This window comes from Cricetulus griseus (assembly GCF_003668045.3).
Source record: "Cricetulus griseus strain 17A/GY chromosome 1 unlocalized genomic scaffold, alternate assembly CriGri-PICRH-1.0 chr1_1, whole genome shotgun sequence".
Classification (NCBI taxonomy): Eukaryota; Metazoa; Chordata; class Mammalia; order Rodentia; family Cricetidae; genus Cricetulus; species Cricetulus griseus.
This window is the reverse complement of record NW_023276807.1, coordinates 171594268-171615600: the sequence shown is the minus strand read 5'-3', so window position 1 is coordinate 171615600 and position 21333 is coordinate 171594268. Positions and strand designations below refer to the sequence as shown.

The following is a 21333-nucleotide window of genomic DNA, read 5'->3' as shown; positions in this document are numbered from 1 at the left end:
AGGAAAGCCATTTTCTTGAAACTCCGTTCAAGCAGGTGAAATAATCTTTATTAGTTCAGCTGGGCCTTCAGCAGTCCTAAAGATGGAATTGATTTATTAAAGAATGCAGCATGTACTTGTCCATGTTGGCACATAGTTTTGATTAAATCTTTCCTTCCAGCTACTGGGAGATGAGTGTCCTTATAGTAGGTTCCAAGAAACACTTGAGAGTCTGTGTCTTTGTTGATTGTAACTTTGTCCTATCGGCAAACCATGGAAGAAGTATGGAATGGTAAGGTCTAGAAAGCCTAGAACGACAACTTAGATCAAGTTGTTTTGGATACTTCATGATCTCCAGTAATACCAGTTTTCTCACTTGCTGAGTCAGTATGCAGTAGTTTTGTATTTTGTGTCATTTGTGAGCATTAACTAGGATGGCAAGAGAGTGTTAAGTAGGACTCTTGTTCAGAACAACACTCAGCAGATAGTAGTAGCTAAGGACTATTTTTGTTAGTGAAGGAGCTCACAAGGATGCTGCTACTCCCTGACTGCTTTGAATGTCACTTTTCTGAACGATTACACAGGAAGAGTACCAGAATCTTTAGTCTAATATTGTGTATTTAGCCCAGTGGCTAGATCTCTGTCCATACTCAATAACTACCACAGAGGTGTAATTGAAGTCATATTGCACATTGAAGCTAAAGTCAAATGTATACATTAAGTAGACCAGGTGGTTAGTAGAAAAACCACTTTTTAGAGATGTGAGAAAAAGGGATTTACATTAAAGTCTTTTTTTTTTCTTGGCCTTAAGTTGATTGACCTATTTAATGTAACCAAATATCAGTGGCAGATACTTTAGTGATCCATTATGTCCTCACAGGACTGACCACTGCATCCCTTTGGCTTCACAACTTCCAGCTATTAATACCTGAGATAACGTGGATTTTTCTCCACTCACCCCAGCCTAGGCATGGGGTGACCCAAATGTGCTGGGGAAGTTGTCACACCTCCCAAACAGCCATAGCTCCTTCCCCTCAGTGGGTCTGCTGCACTGACTTGCACGTTCGTTGATGGAATAAAACATGACCCCAGTGATTATCTCCTTAGTGAAGATTTTAGCAATGTTTCTATGGTCTTTGCATCAATTTCTGAAGTCCTTATTTGTTTTTGAATTCTTGACTTAGAGTCTCCTCCTTGAGGAATTCAACTTAAGACACTCAATTTCACATGAAATAATGGATGCTATGGCTACTGTAAGACACAAAATACTTTATATAAATAGCTTTCTCTTGTGGCAGCATGTAAGGTCCCCTAGACAGCTGTCGACCTGAGTCATTGCTGAAAGCTAATGGGGTCCTCATCTTAACTCTGGCCTTCACGTTATTATTTGGGAGCTAATGAGGATGTATACTGTGCCATCTTCCTCAGGCATTTTGATAATTATTTTCATTTTTCTCATTTCAGTATCTGTATATGTGCTATTTGACCAACATTAAGCTGTTAGCTCACAAGTACAGGGGTCAGGTCTATCTTATTCAAATCAAATCTGTCTGAAATCTAATGGTGTAGTACCTACAATCGTGCTTGGCATGAGTATAACTCAGTAAATAGTTAATGACTGAATTGAATGAATGAACCTACTCTCAGTGTGGTAGCTTGAATGTAATTGGCCCCATAACCTCATAGAAGTGGCAATATTAGGAAGTGTGGCTTTGTTTGGGGTTATGGCCTTGTTAGAGGAAGTGTGTCAATGTGTTGGTGAGCTTTGAGGTTTCTTATGCTCTGGTTACTGCCCAGTGTCTCAGTTGACTTCCTGTTGCCTGCAAGATGTAAGGTTCTTAGCTACTACTCCCACACATGTCTGCCAGCATGCGGTCATGCTCCCCATCATGATAATAGTGGACTGAGCCTCTGAAACTTTAAGTAAGCCACCCCAATTAAATGTTTTCATTTTAAGAGTTGCCATGGTCATGGTGTCTCTTCACAGCAAGAAAAACCCTAAGACAGTTAGCATTCCCACTGAATTAATCTCCCAGATTCTTCTAGTGTTGGCACTGTAAATAGGACAACACCAAAGCCAGGAAACTGCTAGAGGAGACATTGAATTGGGTCCTTGCCATTGTAGGAAGCCCTGTACTTCTGCCTCCCATAGAATGAAGTCTCTTGTGTCCAAGGCCTTTCATGACCTTGCCCTTCCAAACTCTTCAGCTCTTATTTCTCCCCTAGCATGTCCTAGCACCACTAGATTTGTGCTAGTTGTCCTGAATTGAAAGACATTAAGTGCTTCCTCACCCCCTCCTTAGGTTCCTAGGTACACTGGCCTCTCATCTGCTATGTTCCCCTCAAACCCAAGTCTTCCTTCAAGTCTCAGCTTCAAATCATCTTCTGAGAATGGCCCTTGCTGATTTCTCACTCCCCTTTCCCTCCCCCTTGTTTCTTTTATCTGTAGCATTAATTGTAGCACAATAAATAAATGACCCACAGACAGATATTGGGGTTCAAACTTCAAGCAGAAGTTCAGAAAAGCGAAGTAGTGTGCCACTAGCTCTCACCACTGCCTCAGGCTGAGTGGGCTGATCCTGCTGCCTTTTCTCAGCACAGCTGGAGAATCCTGAGACTGAATGTCTTCCTAGCCTCAGTGTGGCTGGAGAATGAGTGCCTGAAACTGACACCTTGCTCCTGTCTTCTATACCTCCCTGATGGTGGGGTTAAAGGCATGTGATCCCAGCTGCTGAGATCATCTTTGTGTGAGTTGTTTCTCTTTAGAACTGGATCAATCTTGTATAGATATGAGTGGCCTTGGACTAATAGAGATCCTTTTAATCCCGAATCCTAGGATTAAAGGTGTGTACCACCACCTCCTAGCTTCTGGCTGCTGGGATTAAAGGTATGTGCCTGGCCTCTATGGTTTGTGGCTGACTTTGCTTTCTGAATCCCTAGGCAAGCTTTAATAAATCATAAATAATATGTCACCACAACCAGTCAAATTTATTCTTGCATATTTTATATGTTTACTTGCTTGTTACCTGAGTCTTCTAATGTTGAGATAAGCTCCAAAGGTTCTAGCAACAGTAGTTTTCTCAGCTTGGTACAATGAAAAATTTGGTCCGTAAAAACCTTGGCCTTGTATGTTTGAAGCAGATTTTCATTTCATTGCTTAATTCAACTTTGTACAGTTAATCAACTCACGGAACTGAGTGTCATACAGCTTATTAGCGTTTCCCACATGCAACCAGATAATCTCTTATCTCCAACCCATGGAGGGAGCATTTGCAGTCCTGTTTCACAGACTGAGTAATAGCAGTATGGTGGTGACCAATGTAGTAGGTGGTTTGATGCTTTATATTGCTTTCCCATGGTGAACCGTCTTATAACAGCCACAGCTTGAAGAATAGATAGTTCCTGCTTATGCCGACAGTGACTTCCATCATGCAGGCACTTCCAAAGGTCTCTCTCTCTCTCTTTTCCTTTTTTTTTGTATTTATTTCTCCAGGAATTGAAAGGGGTAATGGAAGAATTTATGCCCAGGTCCTATCTCTGGCCCATAGTCTGAAGTGTTTAGCGTCTACTGGTAGGTGCATCTGCCATGGAAACTCACCCTAAGGGGGCAGACTCCACCAATGGGGGTTGCCAGTGGGTTGATTTCACAACTCTTCTTTTTTTTTAATCTCAGAATATCTTTTGCCTTTTTTTAAATTAACTTTGTGTGGGGAGGGTTGCACATGTACAAAAACATGTGGAGGATGGAGGGCAACTTCAGGTGTCATTCTTTATCAGCTATTCACCTTGGGTATTTTGTTTGTTTTGCTTTTTCATCTTGCTTTTTGAGACAAGCATGCTACTAAACTAGGCTGACTGGCCGTAGATCCTGTGCACCACAATGCTCTGCTTGTTATATGCATTCTGGGAATTGAACTCTGGTCTGTACAGAAGGAGTTACTGACAGATATACCCCAGCCCCACTTCCTATTTCTTGATGGAAAAATTCCAGAGCAATGCGGCTCTGTGGTTGCTATGGGACCAAGGTTCCTTTGCCTTCATCAGCAACACTACAGATACAGTTGTTTATTGTTGTTGCTGCTTTTTTTATTTTTCACCCTTTCCTTGTTTTGTTCTCCCATTCCTCACACTGTCTGGTGTCCTAGAACCCTCCTTAAGCAGGCTGCTTTTGTCTGGGGTTCTGGTTTCCTCAATCCCACATCTGGATGCTGTGCACTGTTGCTATAATTCCTTTGGATGGCTTACCTTTCCTCCTAATAACAGTCTTCTGAGTTTGTACTCTGAGCTCCAGGCTAGAGATGGGGCAACTGGAAGAATGATAGAATGGTACCTTAAGTGTCTTCTCACACAGTGCCCGCCTCCCACATGGCCTAGGTGGTCCCCACACTGTTAACTTCTTTAGGCTTCCAGATTGCCAGTGCCTGTAGATTGTGGCTATGGAAACACTGCAGGGATTTGGAGAAACTGCTTGGGAAGAAAGAGGAGTCACAAAAAGGGCAAAGTAGGAGTTCTAAATTAGACAGTCTGATCACTGGGGCCATCCATCCTCCCTATGTGCTTCGACTCTCCAAGGCATTATGGTAGTCAGCATCCTGAAATGATCAATCTTGGTGCTCCCAGGCCTACCAACTACATAGATTATTCCTCACCTTTTCCTTCTCTGTAAAGGCCAATTCTTGTCTCTTTCCTTGAAACCCAAAGAACTAAGCCAGTTTGGATAAATCACTGTTTGATTAAAGCAGCATTTTATTGTGCCCCTGCAGTGGACTGTGAAAGCATGTCTGTATCTCAATCAGGGAATTCTATTTGTCAGAGTCCCAAAGGGCTTTGGACTTGTGACAGTCTGTCATTGTGGGGTATGAGTATTGGAGAGCTCATGACTATGTATGAAGAAGAGGTCACTTTCTCCTCCTGCACTTGGCTTACGAATGAAGTCTCAGCTAGCTAGTAACTTGAAACACAGGGCAGAAGAGGCATGCACCTGTGACAGTTAGCTACACCTCCCATCTACTGTAAAGCAGATGATGTCAGCCTTTAGGGGCTAAACTTTACTTCCTCAGGACCAGGAAAGCTTTCTTTATTATCCTCTTGCACCCCATTATTCACACAATAGGTTCTTATATCCTTTTGAAACACTTTTCAAAAATACTATCATAGTGTCACTGCCTCCCTCTGGGAAAAAACCAAAAATTCCTTCAAGTGCCTTTACTAAGTTTCTTTTGTATAAAGGTAGAAGTCCTAATTATGGCCTCTGAGTAGTGTTTACTCCTACACCCATAGGCAGACCTGCCTTCTGAGAAGCCTCCCTCAATCTCTGTGCTATGGCAGCTCTATTTGTCCCTTGGAGCTAATATCTGCCTGGATCCACTCTGCTGTGGCATGCTGCCTTCTGCCCTGTCCTCCTTAAGATGGGTTGTGCTCAGGTCTGAAGCTCCTTTACCTTTCTCCCTGAGTAGCTCAGATAGATGCTTTTGTAGAAGCCCATGCCTTTGCCACAAGAGGTATGACCAAAGTGTGAAGATTTTAATATGATTCTCTCCTAATAGAATGCAGGCTTCTTGCCGGGCATTTAATAGCCTTTAAACCCAGCACTCGGGAGGCAGAGGCAGGCGGATCTCTGTGAGTTTGCGACCAGCCTGGTCTACAAGAGCTAGTTCCAGGACAGCCTCCAAAGCCACAGAAAAACCCTATCTCAAAAAACCAAAAAAAGAAAAAAGAAAAAAGAAAAAAAAAGAATGCAGGCTTCTTATTATAGAGTCCATTTCTGCCTTTTCACATTATTCTTTCATCCTTGACTTAAGCAGTGATAAGTACTTGGGAGGTCAGAATAGGGGTTAACTAAACAAAGAACACTGGATCAGGAACCATATGTGGGGTAGGGGTCAGTAGACAGGGGCAAGAATATTAGAAGCATTGCATTTAACCTTTATTCTTTCACCATTAAAGCCAACATGGTCCCATAGTTAATGATTCTTCGTTGTTCAGCCAGATTGTATGCAACAACTTTATTGAGGTCAAATAGATAACACAATACAGATTTATCCAACAGGATTTAAGAAACTGGTTACAGATAGCATTTGAGACACAGGCTATTTTGTGCTAAACTGCTTCCAACATCACAGATCACATAAAGAATTTGTACATCAGTTAAGACTATCTAGAAACACATATGCTTAGATTGCCCTGCCTGTTGGGCCTTGTTGTTTCAATTAAATTAAAATGAAACGAAGATTGGCATTTTCTTGATAATGAATATGTTCTGGACTGCCTTTCTTGAGAACCTTCTTGGGGATAGAGTGGCATTGGAGGCCATTCTTAATTTGTCAGTTATTCACAAATCCAAATAAGTAACTCTGTTAAGCTATAACATGAGACTTCTAATAATTGGATTGAGCAACATATTAGCTTTAAAAATAAACAAAATCAGATTTTTGACTAGCTATATTGTATTACAGAGCATTTTTCTTAGTACTGCTTAAACTATGGTGCCTAAAGCTGAATCTTTTGATGCTAAGAAAATGCCAGTCTACAAGCAGAGGGTCATTGTGCCTTATCACTCATGGCTCACAGGATAAGATCCACAAAATGCCATAGGAAGTTACAAGAATGTAAATATGTACTTAAGCAAATCAGATAAATATTGGGCAGTTATCATACAGAACACTATCTACAAATAGAGAAACCTCCCAGACCTTAGCTCTAATGCATTCAGAACTTGGGTAAAGCCAGAAAGACAAACTTGCAAAGTCTGCAAAGTAGTGCATACATGTCTTTAAACACCCACTTAACAAACTTATGATGCAAACTGAAAAAATCTTCAGAAATACAGTCAAATGTTTGTGGGAGAAAATATTCATGCATTAAATCATATAAATATTGTTCATCAAGTGAAAACAGTACAGAACAATTACCTAAAACATATTTGTACTCCTAAAGGGCCTAAACTAAAATATGTTAACACATGCATGTTGTGATTCACCAAATAGTCTTCTAGAAATCATTAAAATGTCTCTTGCATCAAAACACATCGGAAAACTCAACACTATTTAAGTTACTTTATGCACATTACACACTAGAGACTTTAAGCTACAGAAATGCTTCCACTATTTCAATACACATACAAAATGACCATAAAATTATCTGTATATATAACAAGGTACTTCCTAATTATCCATCTGTGATCAATAATGCATCTCCTCCTCATGACATCTCATCTCTAAGTACCATTTATCACCACCCAGGCCTTTCTGCCTTAATGAGGGCTACAGATCTCTGATTTACATTCAGCATTCTCTGCATTATTAATTGATTGAAACTTAAAAATTTCTTCTGCTACTGAAATGGAAGGTAGTGAGGCTATTGCCAGAAGAATTTGGGTGATACTGGGCTATATCTGATTGTTAAAGGAAGTGGGGCCACTGGGCTGTTGGCCAAACTCATCGGAAGATGGCCCCAAACTTGCCTGCTGGCTATAGCCACCACTTGACCCATAGCTGTCTTGGTTGTACCCGCCTTGATTATAGCTGCTAGAGTGCTTCTCCATGGGGTCAGAAAGGTATCTCTGTCCCGAGGAATGCCAGCCGGTCTCCTTGAAAACAAACCAAATGTTGCCAGCCCAGAGGATAAAGTTCAAAAACCCAAAGACCTGAAGGAGAATCAGAGCAAAAGGTTAACAGACTGGATAGAAACTCTAGAAAATCCCTTACATAGCAATTCCTCATAGTGCCATGGGTGATTCTGCACTTTAATTTTGAAGTCTGTTTACATTTTCTTACTGAACTTACTTTCAGTAACAACCACATTTTTTTTTGCAGATTTTTTATTTGAATTAGAAACAAGATTGTTTTACATGACAATCCCAGTTCCCTCTCCCTCCCCTCCTCCCCTACCCCCTCCCCACTAAAACACTTTTTTTTGCTTCCCCTGGATGGTGAGGCATTCCACAGGGTGTCATCAGAGTCTATCGTATCCTTTGGGATAGGGCCTAGGCCCACCCCCGCGTGTCTTGGCTGAGGGAGTATTCCTCTATGTGGAATGGTCTTCCAAAGTCCACACCTATGCTAAGGATAAGTACTGAACTACTACAGGAGGTCCCATAGATTTCCGAGGTTTCCTCACTGAAACCCATGTAGAACCACATTTGATTTAGGATTCCTGAACACTTTATATTTGCCAAACACTACATGAAAGGTTTTTACATGTTGATTCTCCTAGTCTAAGAAGCCAGTGTTATTATACATTAAATGTCTATACTGAAAATGTGGAAACAAAGTCCAACAAGGAAAATACTCTGGTTCAAGGGCACACTACAGATTATAAACAGTGGCAATCCACCTCTAATAGATCAGATGGACTCCAGATAAGTACTGTCAATCAACAGTTTGTTTCCTCATCTGCCTCTTCCTGAGGGGGTGGGAACTTTCCCTTTCCCTCATCTTGGGATTTTATTCCCCCAGCTAGCCAGGACCATGGACCTGGAAGTTTCACATTTATACCTTATGAAAAAAATCTTTTAACTTTACTTTCTGACCCTAATATATATCTGTTCCAGCAGGTTTCCAATCAGTTAAAGACTGCCAACTGCTCCCACGGCTGCCTGCAGGTCTCTAGCCCCAGAAGGTCCCACAAAACTTGACAGCAAGTGAAACAGTTGCCCTTCCTGGATTTGGCCAGCATTCCAACTTTGAGGTCCCCAAATGATGCTGCAATGTCAATAGGAAGTAGTCATGGACGATTTTGTCATTGTCCCTTATCATTCATTTTCAGCAAAAAGACTGGGATGTTAAGTTTCAAACCCAGGGCAAATGGCTGAGGTTTCTGTTTACCATTTCAACATATGAAAGCTGGGCCTGGCTTCCAGGTTCTCCCAGCATCCCCTAGTCCTCATCTGTTACAGGATATTGCTCACAAACTTGCCCTCAATGCTGAACCCTCTAGCCCAGGTGTTGGGTCGACCTTGAAAAATGGGTCATTACTAACTGTATAAATTCTTGCCATGATCCTGATATTTACATTGTAATCACATAGCCTCCATATGTACTTTTGCCAGTTAATCTTAGCCAACCCTAGTATGATGATCTTTATATTTATGTTGTGGAAGAAATTACTAATGCCCTTAGTAGGCATAGGCAATTTATTGCTGCTTTATTTTGAACCTTATTGTACTCAGTATTATCACAGCTGTGTGCATGACTCTGCACACAGGAATCCCATTGTCATCTCCTGATTATATCAAGAACAGAAAAGTTAGAGATTTACTAACTGTGCACACCTGACCCCAAGAATGAAGATTTCACAATCCAGATGCAGAGCCCGAGGCCATTAAGTGTTCAGTTAATAAGTATAGAGAAGTCAGAATGGTACAGTATAATGGGAGAAGAGTATGACATCAGGACCTTCCCTTTGGGGAGCATATGAGGGGAACAGGCCCATATATTGAGACTAAGACACAAAGGAACAAAATCAGGAAACAGCTCAGTGCAAACACTGAATCATGCCCCTTGAGTAATAAAAATTGTTCTTAAATTGTAGTGGAGTGTATGGTCCCCGAGAAAGTCCTTATCTCAAGGTCAGGAATATGGATAAGGGTCTCCATTTCCTTGGGGGATTGAAGAAAGTTCCTGCTTGCTAAAAGCACTCATCCTTCTTATTTCTGGCATGGGAAGCCATGAAAGTTACATCAGGTGACAGGTAGTGTACAGATGTCAACCCACCAGAGCATTCATTCTCTGATGGAGGTAAATCCTGTCCCAGCAAGGCCTACAGGACCATTGACTCTGTAAACTGTTGCTCACTTTTGCTAAAGTAGCTTTGTGTCTTCTCAATACCTGCACTGTAGTGTATCATCTCAAGTGATGTGTTTATGTAATCCCATGATTGCATCTCAACCTTAGGGGCACATGTATCTGTGAGTGGTCAAGATTACTTTTCATTTTGCTATGTAATTTTAACATATAGAATATATACTCGGACATGCTTCATAACTGGATCTATTGTCCCACGAGGATTGTGGACACTTAAAAGCCTGCTTTGTTCCTTTTGTTCAGACTAACTGCACATAATTAATTTACTTTTACCTCAGAGAAAGTTCAAACTCGACTAAAGGCTTTTGTAAATAGATCATCATTTTAAAACTTTACAATTACACACAGGGTTAGAGTTACTGGTGTCTAACCAAGATTACTATACAAAATACCCTAAGAAAAGTATTTCAATTCTTTGCTTGCCAAGTCTAGCTGACAAAAGACCTATGTCTCAAAGTTTGTCACTGGGCACTGTGCCACCAGGCTCTGATCAGAGCATTTCTTCTGTATCCTTGAAACTTTGCCATGGTAAAGGGCTCTGCCCTTATCATTCACCCAAAGGAATGTGCTTTTGACCAATGAGATATAACTCTGGGTAATGTGGTCCTTAATCAGCATTTTCCACAGATTGGGCAGCATGCTAAGTGTTTTTTCCATGCATTATCTTCTCTCAGCAGTCTCAGAGTCTGCTGCCTCTTGCATAATTGTCTACAGTTTTCTGATGGTGGCATGGAGATTTGATGGTGGCATGAGCTGGTTTGTTGTTCGTAAAGGATTTACTACACTGTCACCTAGTGGAACCAGACCCCTCCTTGGAGACTATTCCAGCAGTGTGCCTTCAGCTCTTTTGAGTACTAACAGTATTAGGAGAGTTTGGCTTCAGTTCTACCATTAGTGTAGTTAAATCCAGAAACCTTTTCCAGGATCTTTAAAATCATCTTCCAGCATCTGTAATGTCCTGATACCTCACCTTATTTTAGGGCTACTGTGAAGTTACAATGGCAAAGAAAATAATTTTATTACCACAGTAGAAAATATTTATTGTTTCTTGACCAATTTCTTTGCAGAGATCACAGAGCATAGTATGTGTAGGGCATGGTTCCTTCTTCAGAACTTGCACTTGACCAGCAGGGTGAGTTCTGTGAGCCATGTTTTGAATATACAATTCCTAAAGCCTATAGTTATAGTTGATGAGACTGAGAAGGATACCTGTCCCTGAAAGGGCCAATGGGATGCTCTCAACCAGACATTCAGACATTTGTAACGGGATCTGAGTGATATCAGTTCAGTCTAAGTGCCCCTCCCTTAACAACACTTATTTATTATTTCTCTGAGTGTGTGTGTGTGTGTGTGTGTGTGTGTGTGTGCATGCATGCATGTGGAAGTCAGATGACAACTTTGTGGAGTCTGTTCTCTTCATCCTTTTTTCGAATTCTGGGGATAAGGTTACCAAACTTGGTCAGTGAGCACCTGTACCCACTGAGCCTTTGGGTTGGCCAAAGCTGTTTCTTTGAAAGGAAAGACACAATTAGAAACTGAAGGTACCTACCTTCTCCCATATGTTCAAGAAAAAATTAAAATTCTATTTAGAAAAGGAATTTAATATAACAGTGTCTTTCAACAGGTGCACACCCAAGGGTAAGTGGTAGAGAATGGGAAAGATACAGTCTCTGGACTATCTTCCAGCTTACAGCCATAGACTCTACTCTAGGGGAACACTTCTAGTTTTTCTCATTATTTTTGGGTTTCGCTGCCTGAAACACAATTTTAAATCAAAAACCTGAGTTGACTGATTAATATCCTTCCTCCTGTGATAGTAATACACAATTCATTTCCTTGCAGTGTGAAGTTTTAGTCCAATAGCTTGAGGTCTGCCCTGGAACTTTTCTACTGAAGGAGAAAAATGGGAGGGTAGGTAAAATTTCCACTACTCAGCAACTCAGAGAGACAGTATTTTAGTTTTCTGACATCAGGAGTTGAGGACCTGCTCTAGCTTCTTCCACTCTCATGTCTTCAGATCTCAGCAGGTTCATGGTATCTTTCCAGAAACTATCATTTTAATGAAAAAATTGGGATCAGCTTCTATTTACAATGTAGACATCTGAATGAGTACAGACACTAGTTCCAGACAAGGGTCTAAAGAATACTGTAAACTTTGCTTTAATCTATCTGAACAAGCTGTTCTATTAGAACCACCAAAGCCTTGGCTGTCAGGGACACAATGACAACCCTGCAGGCCTTTCCTTCCATATGTTCACATTATTGTTAGGGTTAGGAGAACACATTATTCCTCATCTCTAAGTCCTACCTTCTAGTCTAAACTTTATTAGAACATTAGTGGAATGACAAGGCCAGGTGGGATGTCATAAGTTACTTGGGACATGCATTACCAAGCTAGCAGTTGACAAATATCATTTACTTGATTTGTTAAACATGTCAAGCAATTTTTATTTTCTTAGATTTTGAGATGAGAGTCATAATTATGTCTTTGGCACTGCCTACAAATAAGCTACAGAAATCACTATATATGTTAATGCATACTCACAAGTTGCCACTCACAAGTGTGGCCAGCAATATGTAAGAATGTTTGTGAGATCCAGGGCATAGTGGATTTCCATGGTTGCTATTTCACCAAGACAAGATTTATAGAGAAATCAGGAGGAGTGGAACAACCTTTGCCCTCTTTGTAGCCCCTTTCCCTGACTGAATGTCAGAAAGCCTCAGGGACACAGGTTAATGTTGCAGCCAAGATAACTATACTTCACTTTTGCTGGATGGTGTACTTTTAATGAACACAGCTGAGACTCCCACTCCTCAGTAAATGTTTCTTTTTGTCAACATCCTAGCTCTTTATCAGATGCAGCTTCCTCCTGTGGAGTAGCACAATTGCTTACATGTATAAATTAGAAATACAATTTAGCCTCTCTCCAACTGTTGGCATTCATACTTTCCTGTAAGGCCTATATTCTTGATGACAATATTTGATTTTGTTCAGCCAATTTAGCACATATTTTCTAAGGCTATCGAAGAGCTATACTGAAGAAGGGAGAAGATACAGGATTATTCTAAGTCCTTTTTCAAGCCATGCATTTCCTCTTGCTCCCTACTAAGTCTGCATATTTTTCTCCAACCAATTTGGTATATTCCATGTGTGGCTTTAATAAAATGTTCTCTTCCAGGAAACATGAGTTAACAAATATTCTTTTTAACTTCTGGCAGGCTTCAGCCTTAACATTTAGGCTTTATATCAGCTTTAGCTTAGAATTTTCACTTGACTGTCATCTTAGCCACAGCTGCTAATACCTGCTGGGTTTTTATTAAAAACTGTAATCAGAAACATTACAGTGTGTTGGTTTTGACATTGAAAATCTTGGAGGCTGAAATATCATCTTACCAGTCAGTGAGACTTCCCTCTTTTGATTGGCCTAGTTTTAAAGGCAGAAATGTATACAGTAGCTTTGGGGTGTTTTTCTTAATCACTGACCATCAATTAAGATTTGGGAAGTCAAGCCTGGATGAACAAATACTCACCACGGATGTGTTTAAGCTGGACATGACAGGGCTGTGGACAGCCAAGCATTTGTTGTAGGACTGCTTGCAAGCTGACATCAGTAACAAGACTTCATTTGGATCAGTTGCCACTTTGACATCAGACAGTCCTTTTGCCCAAGCAGAGGAACCAACCAACCACAAGAATGAAAAGACGACAGTGACGATAAAATCCTGCACAGAGAGAAGACAGGAAAAAAAAAAAAACAACAAACAAACAGCAAACAAACAGATGTGAGTTCCAGAAGCAAATCTATTAATTTATGCAAATACCATTTGGTTTTTTGAAAATTCTAAGATCCACAACATTAGGACCTAGAGATACTGTAAAATAAATAAAGTTTGTTGATGTTGTATTTATACTTACATGAGATAAATAATTAAACTGTTATTTAGTTTTGTTTATTGAAACAGGTTCTCTCTTTGTAGTCCTGGCTGGCCATTATGCACAGTATGCCGGCATGGAACTCTCAGAGATCTTCCAAACTCTGCCTCTCCAGTGATGGGATTTAAAGCAAGCACAACCACACCCAGCTATACTGTTATTTATCAAAAAACCTGTTGTGTTTTTATTCTCAGGAATGACTCAAGAACATTATAATCCTTATCTTATTATTCCCAAAGTGTCCCTATTTGCATTTGGCAAAATAAGTCAGAGTGGTGTGTCTGAGACTACATGTAAAGACATCATTCTAACCACTGACTCCAAGTTCTTTTTTAAAAAAATTTATTTATTTTTTAATTTAAATAAAAACCAATATTATTTTACACACCAATTCCAGTTCCCTCTCTCTCCTGTCCTCCCACCCCCTCACCATTTCCTCATCCCCACCCCCCCATCCACTTCTCAGAGAGGGTGAGACCTTCCATGGGGGAATCATCAAAGTCTGTCACATTTGGGGCAGGATGGAGCCTCCATCCCACCCCCAGGTATCTGAGAGAATATCCCTCCATAGACAATGGGCTCAAAAATGTCAGTTCATGCACTAGGGATAAATACTGGTTCCACTGCCAGTGATCCTAAAGACCCGCCAAGCCCCACAACTGACACCAATATTCAGGGGGCCCAGTTCGGTCTTATGTAGGTTCCCCAGCTGTCTGTCTGGAGTCCCTGAGCTCCCACATGCTCAGGTCAGCTATTTATGTGAGTTTCCCCAACATGGTCTTGACCCCTTTGCTCATCACTCCTCTATCTCTACAACTGGACTCCAGGAGTATGGCTCAGTGCTTAGCTGCTTCTGTTTCCATCAGCTACTGGATAAAAGCTCAATGATGGCATTTAAGGTAGTCATCAATCTCATTATAGGAGAAGGGCATTTAAAGTACCCTTTTCACTATTACTTAGATTCTTAGTTGGGGTCATCCCTGCGCACTCATTCCACAGGGACATTTGTTCAACTATGTTCATAGCATCATTATTTGTAATAACCAGAACCTGGAAACAACCTAGATGCCCCTCAACCTAAGAATGGATAAAGACAATAAGGTGTATTTACACAACGGAGTACTACTCAGCAGTAAGAAATAATGACATCTTGAAATTTGCAGGCAAATGGATGGAACTGAGTGAGGTAACCCAGACAGAAAAAGACAAATATGGTTGCTGTTTCTTTTCTCCCTTGGGGCATGGTGTATTTTGCTTGTAGTGTCATGCACTAAGGTGTACCTATGTGACTTTTCATCAAGAACTGGGGAAGCCATAACTCTCTAAGTGATACTGTTTGTATCTAGTGTTGGTTAGGTGTGACATTTTGGAGAACATTCTCAAGCTAAGATTGGCTAAACCTTTGAAGCATCTATCCTTTTAATCCAGTGGCTGTTTTGAGTTATGTAGCTCCATAATATTTAGGGCCAAATGTGATCCATTCAGGGGACTTCTAGGGCATGGGGTATTCCCTACTCCTGTCTTCTACACCCATACTTCTTCCTTATTTCTTTCATATGTCTTTTTCTTTTTAAATTTGTTTTTTATTTAAATTAGATTCAAGCTTGCTTCACATGTCAATCCCAGCTTCCCCTCCCTCTCCTCCCCCAGCCTCCACCAGTCCTCCCAACCCCCACCCCATCTCCCTTCTGCTTCCCTGGGAGGGTGAGGTCCTTCATGGGGGATCTCTAAAGTCTGTCATATCACCAGGGCAGGGCCTAGGCCCTCCCCCATCTGTCCAGGCTGAGAGAGCATACTTCCATGTGGCATGTGCTCCAAAAGTCCATTCCTATGCCAGGGATAAATACTGATCTACTACCCAAGGCCCCATAGATTGCCGAGGCTTCCTCACTGACACTCACGTTCAGGGGGTCTGGATAAGTTCCATGCTGGCCTCTCAGCTGTCAGTCTGGGATCCATGAGCTCCCCCTTGTTCAAGTCAGCTATTTCTGTGGGTTTCTTCAGCCTGGTCTTGACCCCTTTGCTCATCATTCCTCCCTCTCTGCAACTTTGCAATCGCTATCAAAATCCCAGCACAATTCTTCACAGAACTTGAAAGGATAATTCTCAGCTTTATATGGAAAACCAAAAGACCTGGGATAGCCATAACAACCCTATACAGGAACTTCTTGGAGGCATCACCATTCCTGACTTCAAGTTCTGCCATAGAGCTATAGTCCTGAAAACATCTTGGTATTGGTACAAAAATAGACAGGTAGGCCAATGAAATCAAATTCAAGACCCTGATATTAACTCACATACCTATGAACACCTGATCTTTGACAAAGAAGCTAAAATTATACAGTGGAAAAAACAAAGCATCTTCAACAATGGTGCTGGCATAACTGGATTCTGGCATGTAGAAGACTGCAGATAGATCCATATCTATCACCACGCACAAAACTTAAGTCCAAATGGATCAAAGACCTTAATATAAATCCTGCCACTCTGACCCTCTTAGAAGGGAAGGTGTGAATTACCATTGAACAAATTGATACTGGATACTGCTTCCTGAACATAACACCAGTAGCACAGACACTGAGATCGACAATTAATAAATGGGACCTCCTGAAACTGAGAAGCTTCTGTAAGACAAAGTACACAGTCAACAAGACAAAATGGCAGCTCACGGAATGGGAAAAGATATACACCAACCCCACATCTGACAGAGGGCTGATCTCCAAAATTTACAAGGAACTCAAGAAGTTAGTCTCCAAAACACCAAATAATCCAATTAAAAAGTGGGGTACAGATCTAAACAGAGAATTCTCAATATAGGGATCTAAAATGGTTCAAAAGTCATATAAGAAAATGCTCAACATACTTAGTCATCAGGGAAATGCAAATCAAAACAACTCTGAGATACCATCTTACACCTGTCAGAATGGCTAAAATCAAAAACACGAATGACAGTTTATTCTGGAGAGGATTGTAGAAAGGGGATCACTCCTCCATTGCTGGTGGAAGTGCCATCTTGTGCAGCCACTTTGGAAATCTGGTGACTCCTCAGGAAAATGGGAATCAGTCTACCACAAGATCCAGCAATTCCACTCTTAGGTATACACCCAAAAGATGCACATTTATACAACAAGGGCATCTGTCCAACTATGTTCATAGCAGCATTATTTGTAATAACCAGAACCTGGAAGCAACCTAGATGTCCCTCAACTGAAGAATGAATGGATAGAGAAAATGTGGTACATTTGCACAGTGGATTACTACTCAGCGGAAAAAACAATGGAATCTGAAATTCATGGGAAAATGGATGGCACTAGAAGAAACCATCCTGAGTGATGTAACCCAGTTACAAAAAGACAAAAATGCTATGTACTCACTCATATATGGATTTTAGTCATGGAGCAGGGGATTGCTAGCCTACAATCCCACTGCCAGAGAGTATGGGAAACAAGGAGAACCCTAAGAGAGATATGCATAGTACCCCTGGAGAAGGGGAGTGGGACAGGATCTCTTGAGTGGATTGGGAGCATGGGGGAGGGAAACGAGAGCTAGGAAAAAGAGAGGGAGAGAAGAGGAGGGGAGAGGAGGTCATGGGGAGCAGAAGGTTGAGTTGGGGGAAGAATAGAGGAGAGCAGGATGAGAGATACCGTAATAGATGGAGCCATTATAGGTTTGAGGAGAGATCTGGCACTAGTGAGATTTCCAGAGTTTTACAAGAATGACACCAACTGGAAATTAAAGCAATAGTGGAGAGGCTACCTTAAATGCCTTTCCCCGATAATGAGATTGATGAATACCTTATATGCCATCCTAGAGCCTTCATCCAGTGGCTGATGGAAGCAGAGGCAGACACCCACAACTAAACCCTGAACTGAACTCCATATCTTTTTCATTTTGAGTTTTATATACCCTTGTAAGCTGTCTGAATTCATTTCTGAAAAAATGTAGAGGTTTAAAGTGCAAGCATACAAATACAACATCTACAGCTTTTTCACCATTAGTAAGACAATTCACACCTAGTGATTGGGTATAATCCAAGTATGTCAAATCTCAACTTTCTGTTCATGTCCAATCTGGCACCTTAGTTCATTCTTCATTATTCAGGCAGTATGAACTTACACTTATATATTTATACATCAATAAGTCTAAAACAAGGGTCACTAAAGTAAAGTAAATGTATTGGCAGGACCTCAGGCCCTTTGGCAGACTCTAGGAAGAATCCACAATCTTACATCTTCCTGTTGATCAGGCTACCCATTTTCACTGCTCATGGTCTTCTTCTGTGTTCAAGCAGCAATGGCCAGTCTTCTTCCCAATATTGCAACACTCTGATGATGATCCCTCTGCCTCCTTTTTCCCATTTGAGGCCTCATGGTTACACTGGGCTTACCCAAATAATTCAGGGTATCACTATGTTAAAGCTTTTTCAGCAATCTTCAGCAGTTCTATCTGCGATGTTAATCTCCTCTTGCCATGCCATATGATATAGATACAAGTTCCAAGGAAGAGGATTGGGGCATCTTTGCAGGGCCATTATGCCACCTACATAGTTGGAAATGTTTTTAATCCCAAGATTAGTTTGGGGGAAACTAGCATTTCAATGATGTTACATCTTCCAAGGAGTGAAAACGAGGTGTCTGATTTCACTCATGTATTCAAATAGTATGGTTTGGGTAATATGTAAAAGTCTTGAGGAAACTTTTATTGAAGACCAGAATATGCAGAGCTGTGCCCTTCACTGTTACACATTTGTTGGAGCCCATAGTTACCATATAGCTCCAAATACAGGACCGTGCTTTTCATTATTTATACTCATCACAATTAGAGACAGTTAAATGTCTGTTAAAATACCAATAGGGTACAGGAAAAAGAATAGGATTATGCCCATTTAACAGCATAATATTACTAGGTTTTCTCTTCTGCTCTATGCTCTGTCTAGTCATAGATTCTTGGCTTGATAATGGTATAGATTTCATCTTGTGAAGCAGGCTTTAAATCCTATCAGGAAGTGTTTGGTCTCTCCAGTGACATCTATGCCACTACTGCACTAGTGGTCATGTCTTGCCAGGTCAGTCATTGTTGTAGTTTGCAGGATTCATTACTGGGTAAGACTGACAGTTACTTTCCTCGCATAGCATTCATGAAATCTAGTCAGTAGGGGTAAAGCTTCTAGGTCAGTGCCATTTGATTTATTCTTGTTCTATGACTCAGGTTTTATGAAATTCTCAAAGAATTAATAAACACGGAAGTACAAGATTCTGTGAGACATTTCAGTTGGATAATGGAGAAAATTATATCAAACTAATGTTTACTGAGCACTTATTATGCACTAAGAGTTATTCCAGATTCATTTGGATCAACTCAATCCTGATAAAAAGCACTGTGAAAAACATGTTAATCCTGTTCTGATTTTGTAATTGAGGAAACTGATGTATCAGGATGTTAAATAAATTGCCTGAAGCCTGAGTTAATTGATAGAGGATCCAGGATTCTAAGCCTGGCCATCTGTCTCCAAGGTCTGTATGCTTGACTGCAATATTCTGCTTCTAGCATCTACTTTAAGAAGAGCTTCCTACTTAAAGTAAATGCATTAAAAGGGTTTTCAAGGGCCAATGAGATGGCTCAGTGAGGAAAGGCAACTTCTACCAAGACTGATGACCTAAGTTTGATCCCCAGAACTCACATGGTGAAAGGAGAGAACTGACTATTGTAAGCTGTCCTCTGGCTTTCATGGGTGGGTGAATTGTAGGGTGTATACACACACACACACACACACACACACACACACACACACACACACACACACACACACACACACACAATCTAACAAAGATATAGTGAAACATTTTCAAAGGATTTGAGATTCTGTTAAAAGCCAGTGGAGCATTTTTTTTCCCTGTGGAGGAATTAACTTCCTTACTGAATTCAAGCATCTGTGTCATTGGGTCAAATACTGTGCTTTTGGGACCAGATCCCATATTTTATCTTCTAGGAGTACACTGTACAGGATGTGTAGAATAATTTGTCTCCTGTGTATGTTAAAATTTCAGCTCTGGAACTGGAAAGATCCAGAATTGAATCCTTAGTCTTATACTTTCATGTTCATAGACAATTTGCTCTACTTCCTAAGGCCTCAGTTTACCTTTGTAGGTGGAAATAAGAGATCTTCTCATGGGACAGTCAGAGGATTAAATGAGTTCCTGTAAACAGTGTTTATGACTATATCAGGGAAATGGTACCTGAGTAGGGGATGGAAACTTCAGTAATTACCAGTAAAAATAACAGTGGCAATGCAAATAGCACGAAACTGTCATGGCTATGCTTCTACATTGTGTGACATATCTCTATGCAAGTGGAACTGTAGAGATTTTGAATGAGATTACTACTGCAATAATTTCAAAAATTTTGAAACTAGCTTTGTGTCTTATGGTTGGGAAAACAATGCTCAAACATTTAAAATAATTGATGTACAACATTATTTATGAATGTGTGTCTATTCCCAGCATGGTGGGTAGCATAATTATTCTTAGTGTGAGTCCAATGCTGGGCATACATTTTCTGTCAAAACCTGCTAGCCACAGCCTTTCACTGAGAACAAATACCAGAGACCACACTGAGGGTCCTAAGGAACCCTGAGCAACCCTGGTTGCTCTTCTGCTGTGAATAGCATTTCTGACCTAACCTTCCATGTCTCCATGCAATGCACAGGTTTCCTGGTTGTTACTCTAACCCACCCAGAACAGATTTCACCTGGAACAGCCTGTTTACAGAGAACCACGGTGCTTCCTTCCTTTTGCCCTTAGAAATCTCAGCTGAAACTTCAATGTTCTCAGGTGCTGTGTTTTAAATCACAACTGGATAGCGTTCCCCACGTCAACTCCCTATTCACCCTTTCCAGTTTTAATTTCCTCATTTTCTCAATTTCCCCTTATGGTCTGGGATACATTTCCTTGCTCTAGTTTGCCCCAACTAAAATCTACACAGTTTGTGGGCAGTGTTTTCTCTCTGATGCACAAGGCATTGGTCAGTGATTATTTTCAAAAGGTTAAATTTATGTGAGATGTTTCTGGTAAACAGAATCAGAAGCAGTAGGGTAGAAAGCTGTACAAACAGGGCCAGGCCCTTCTTGGAGGAGGACCTTTCTCCTTAATACTCCCCTGTACAGAGTCCCTTCCTTATCCCTCCCACTAATTGTTACCTCCCATAAATGCACTCCTTATCTCTGTGCCTTGACTTTTATTTCTTAAAACTTCGCAAAATTCGAAAATCCATTCATTCACTATCACCCCATTTTTCCAAATAAGATTTCAACTCACGGGTGTGAGCTTTGTCTGCCTTGCTTGGACAGAAAACCACTGCTAAGATTTATTGAGTGAGAGAGTGAATGAATGAATATACAGTATGGTCCCAATCTTATAAAATTTTATCTTTGTGGATATTTTTGTTTTAATTTAGCAAGTAATAATGTTTAGAGATAAATTACACTGCATTTTAAATAAAGAACACATTCTACTAGAGAAAGTAGAATATGGCATGAAGATCAAGACACTGATTGGTGGTGGCAGCGGCTTTCACACAGAGAGTTCACAATGGCACACTTGTCCCTTCAGCAGTGGCAGG

The 21333-nt window shown here is 40.7% G+C and overlaps 1 protein-coding gene across 1 annotated transcript in view; it reads right to left on the bottom strand.

Moving 5' to 3' along the window:
• Positions 1-7366: 7366 nt before the first annotated feature.
• Positions 7367-21333, bottom strand: part of Synpr (synaptoporin) — a 334876-nt gene continuing 320909 nt past the window's right edge. The window contains exons 5-6 of the mRNA XM_027389352.2: positions 13314-13505; positions 7367-7624 (exon numbers count right to left, since the gene is read on the bottom strand). Coding sequence (XP_027245153.1) covers positions 7367-7624; positions 13314-13505 — 450 coding nt within the window. The remainder of the gene's footprint in view (positions 7625-13313; positions 13506-21333) is intronic.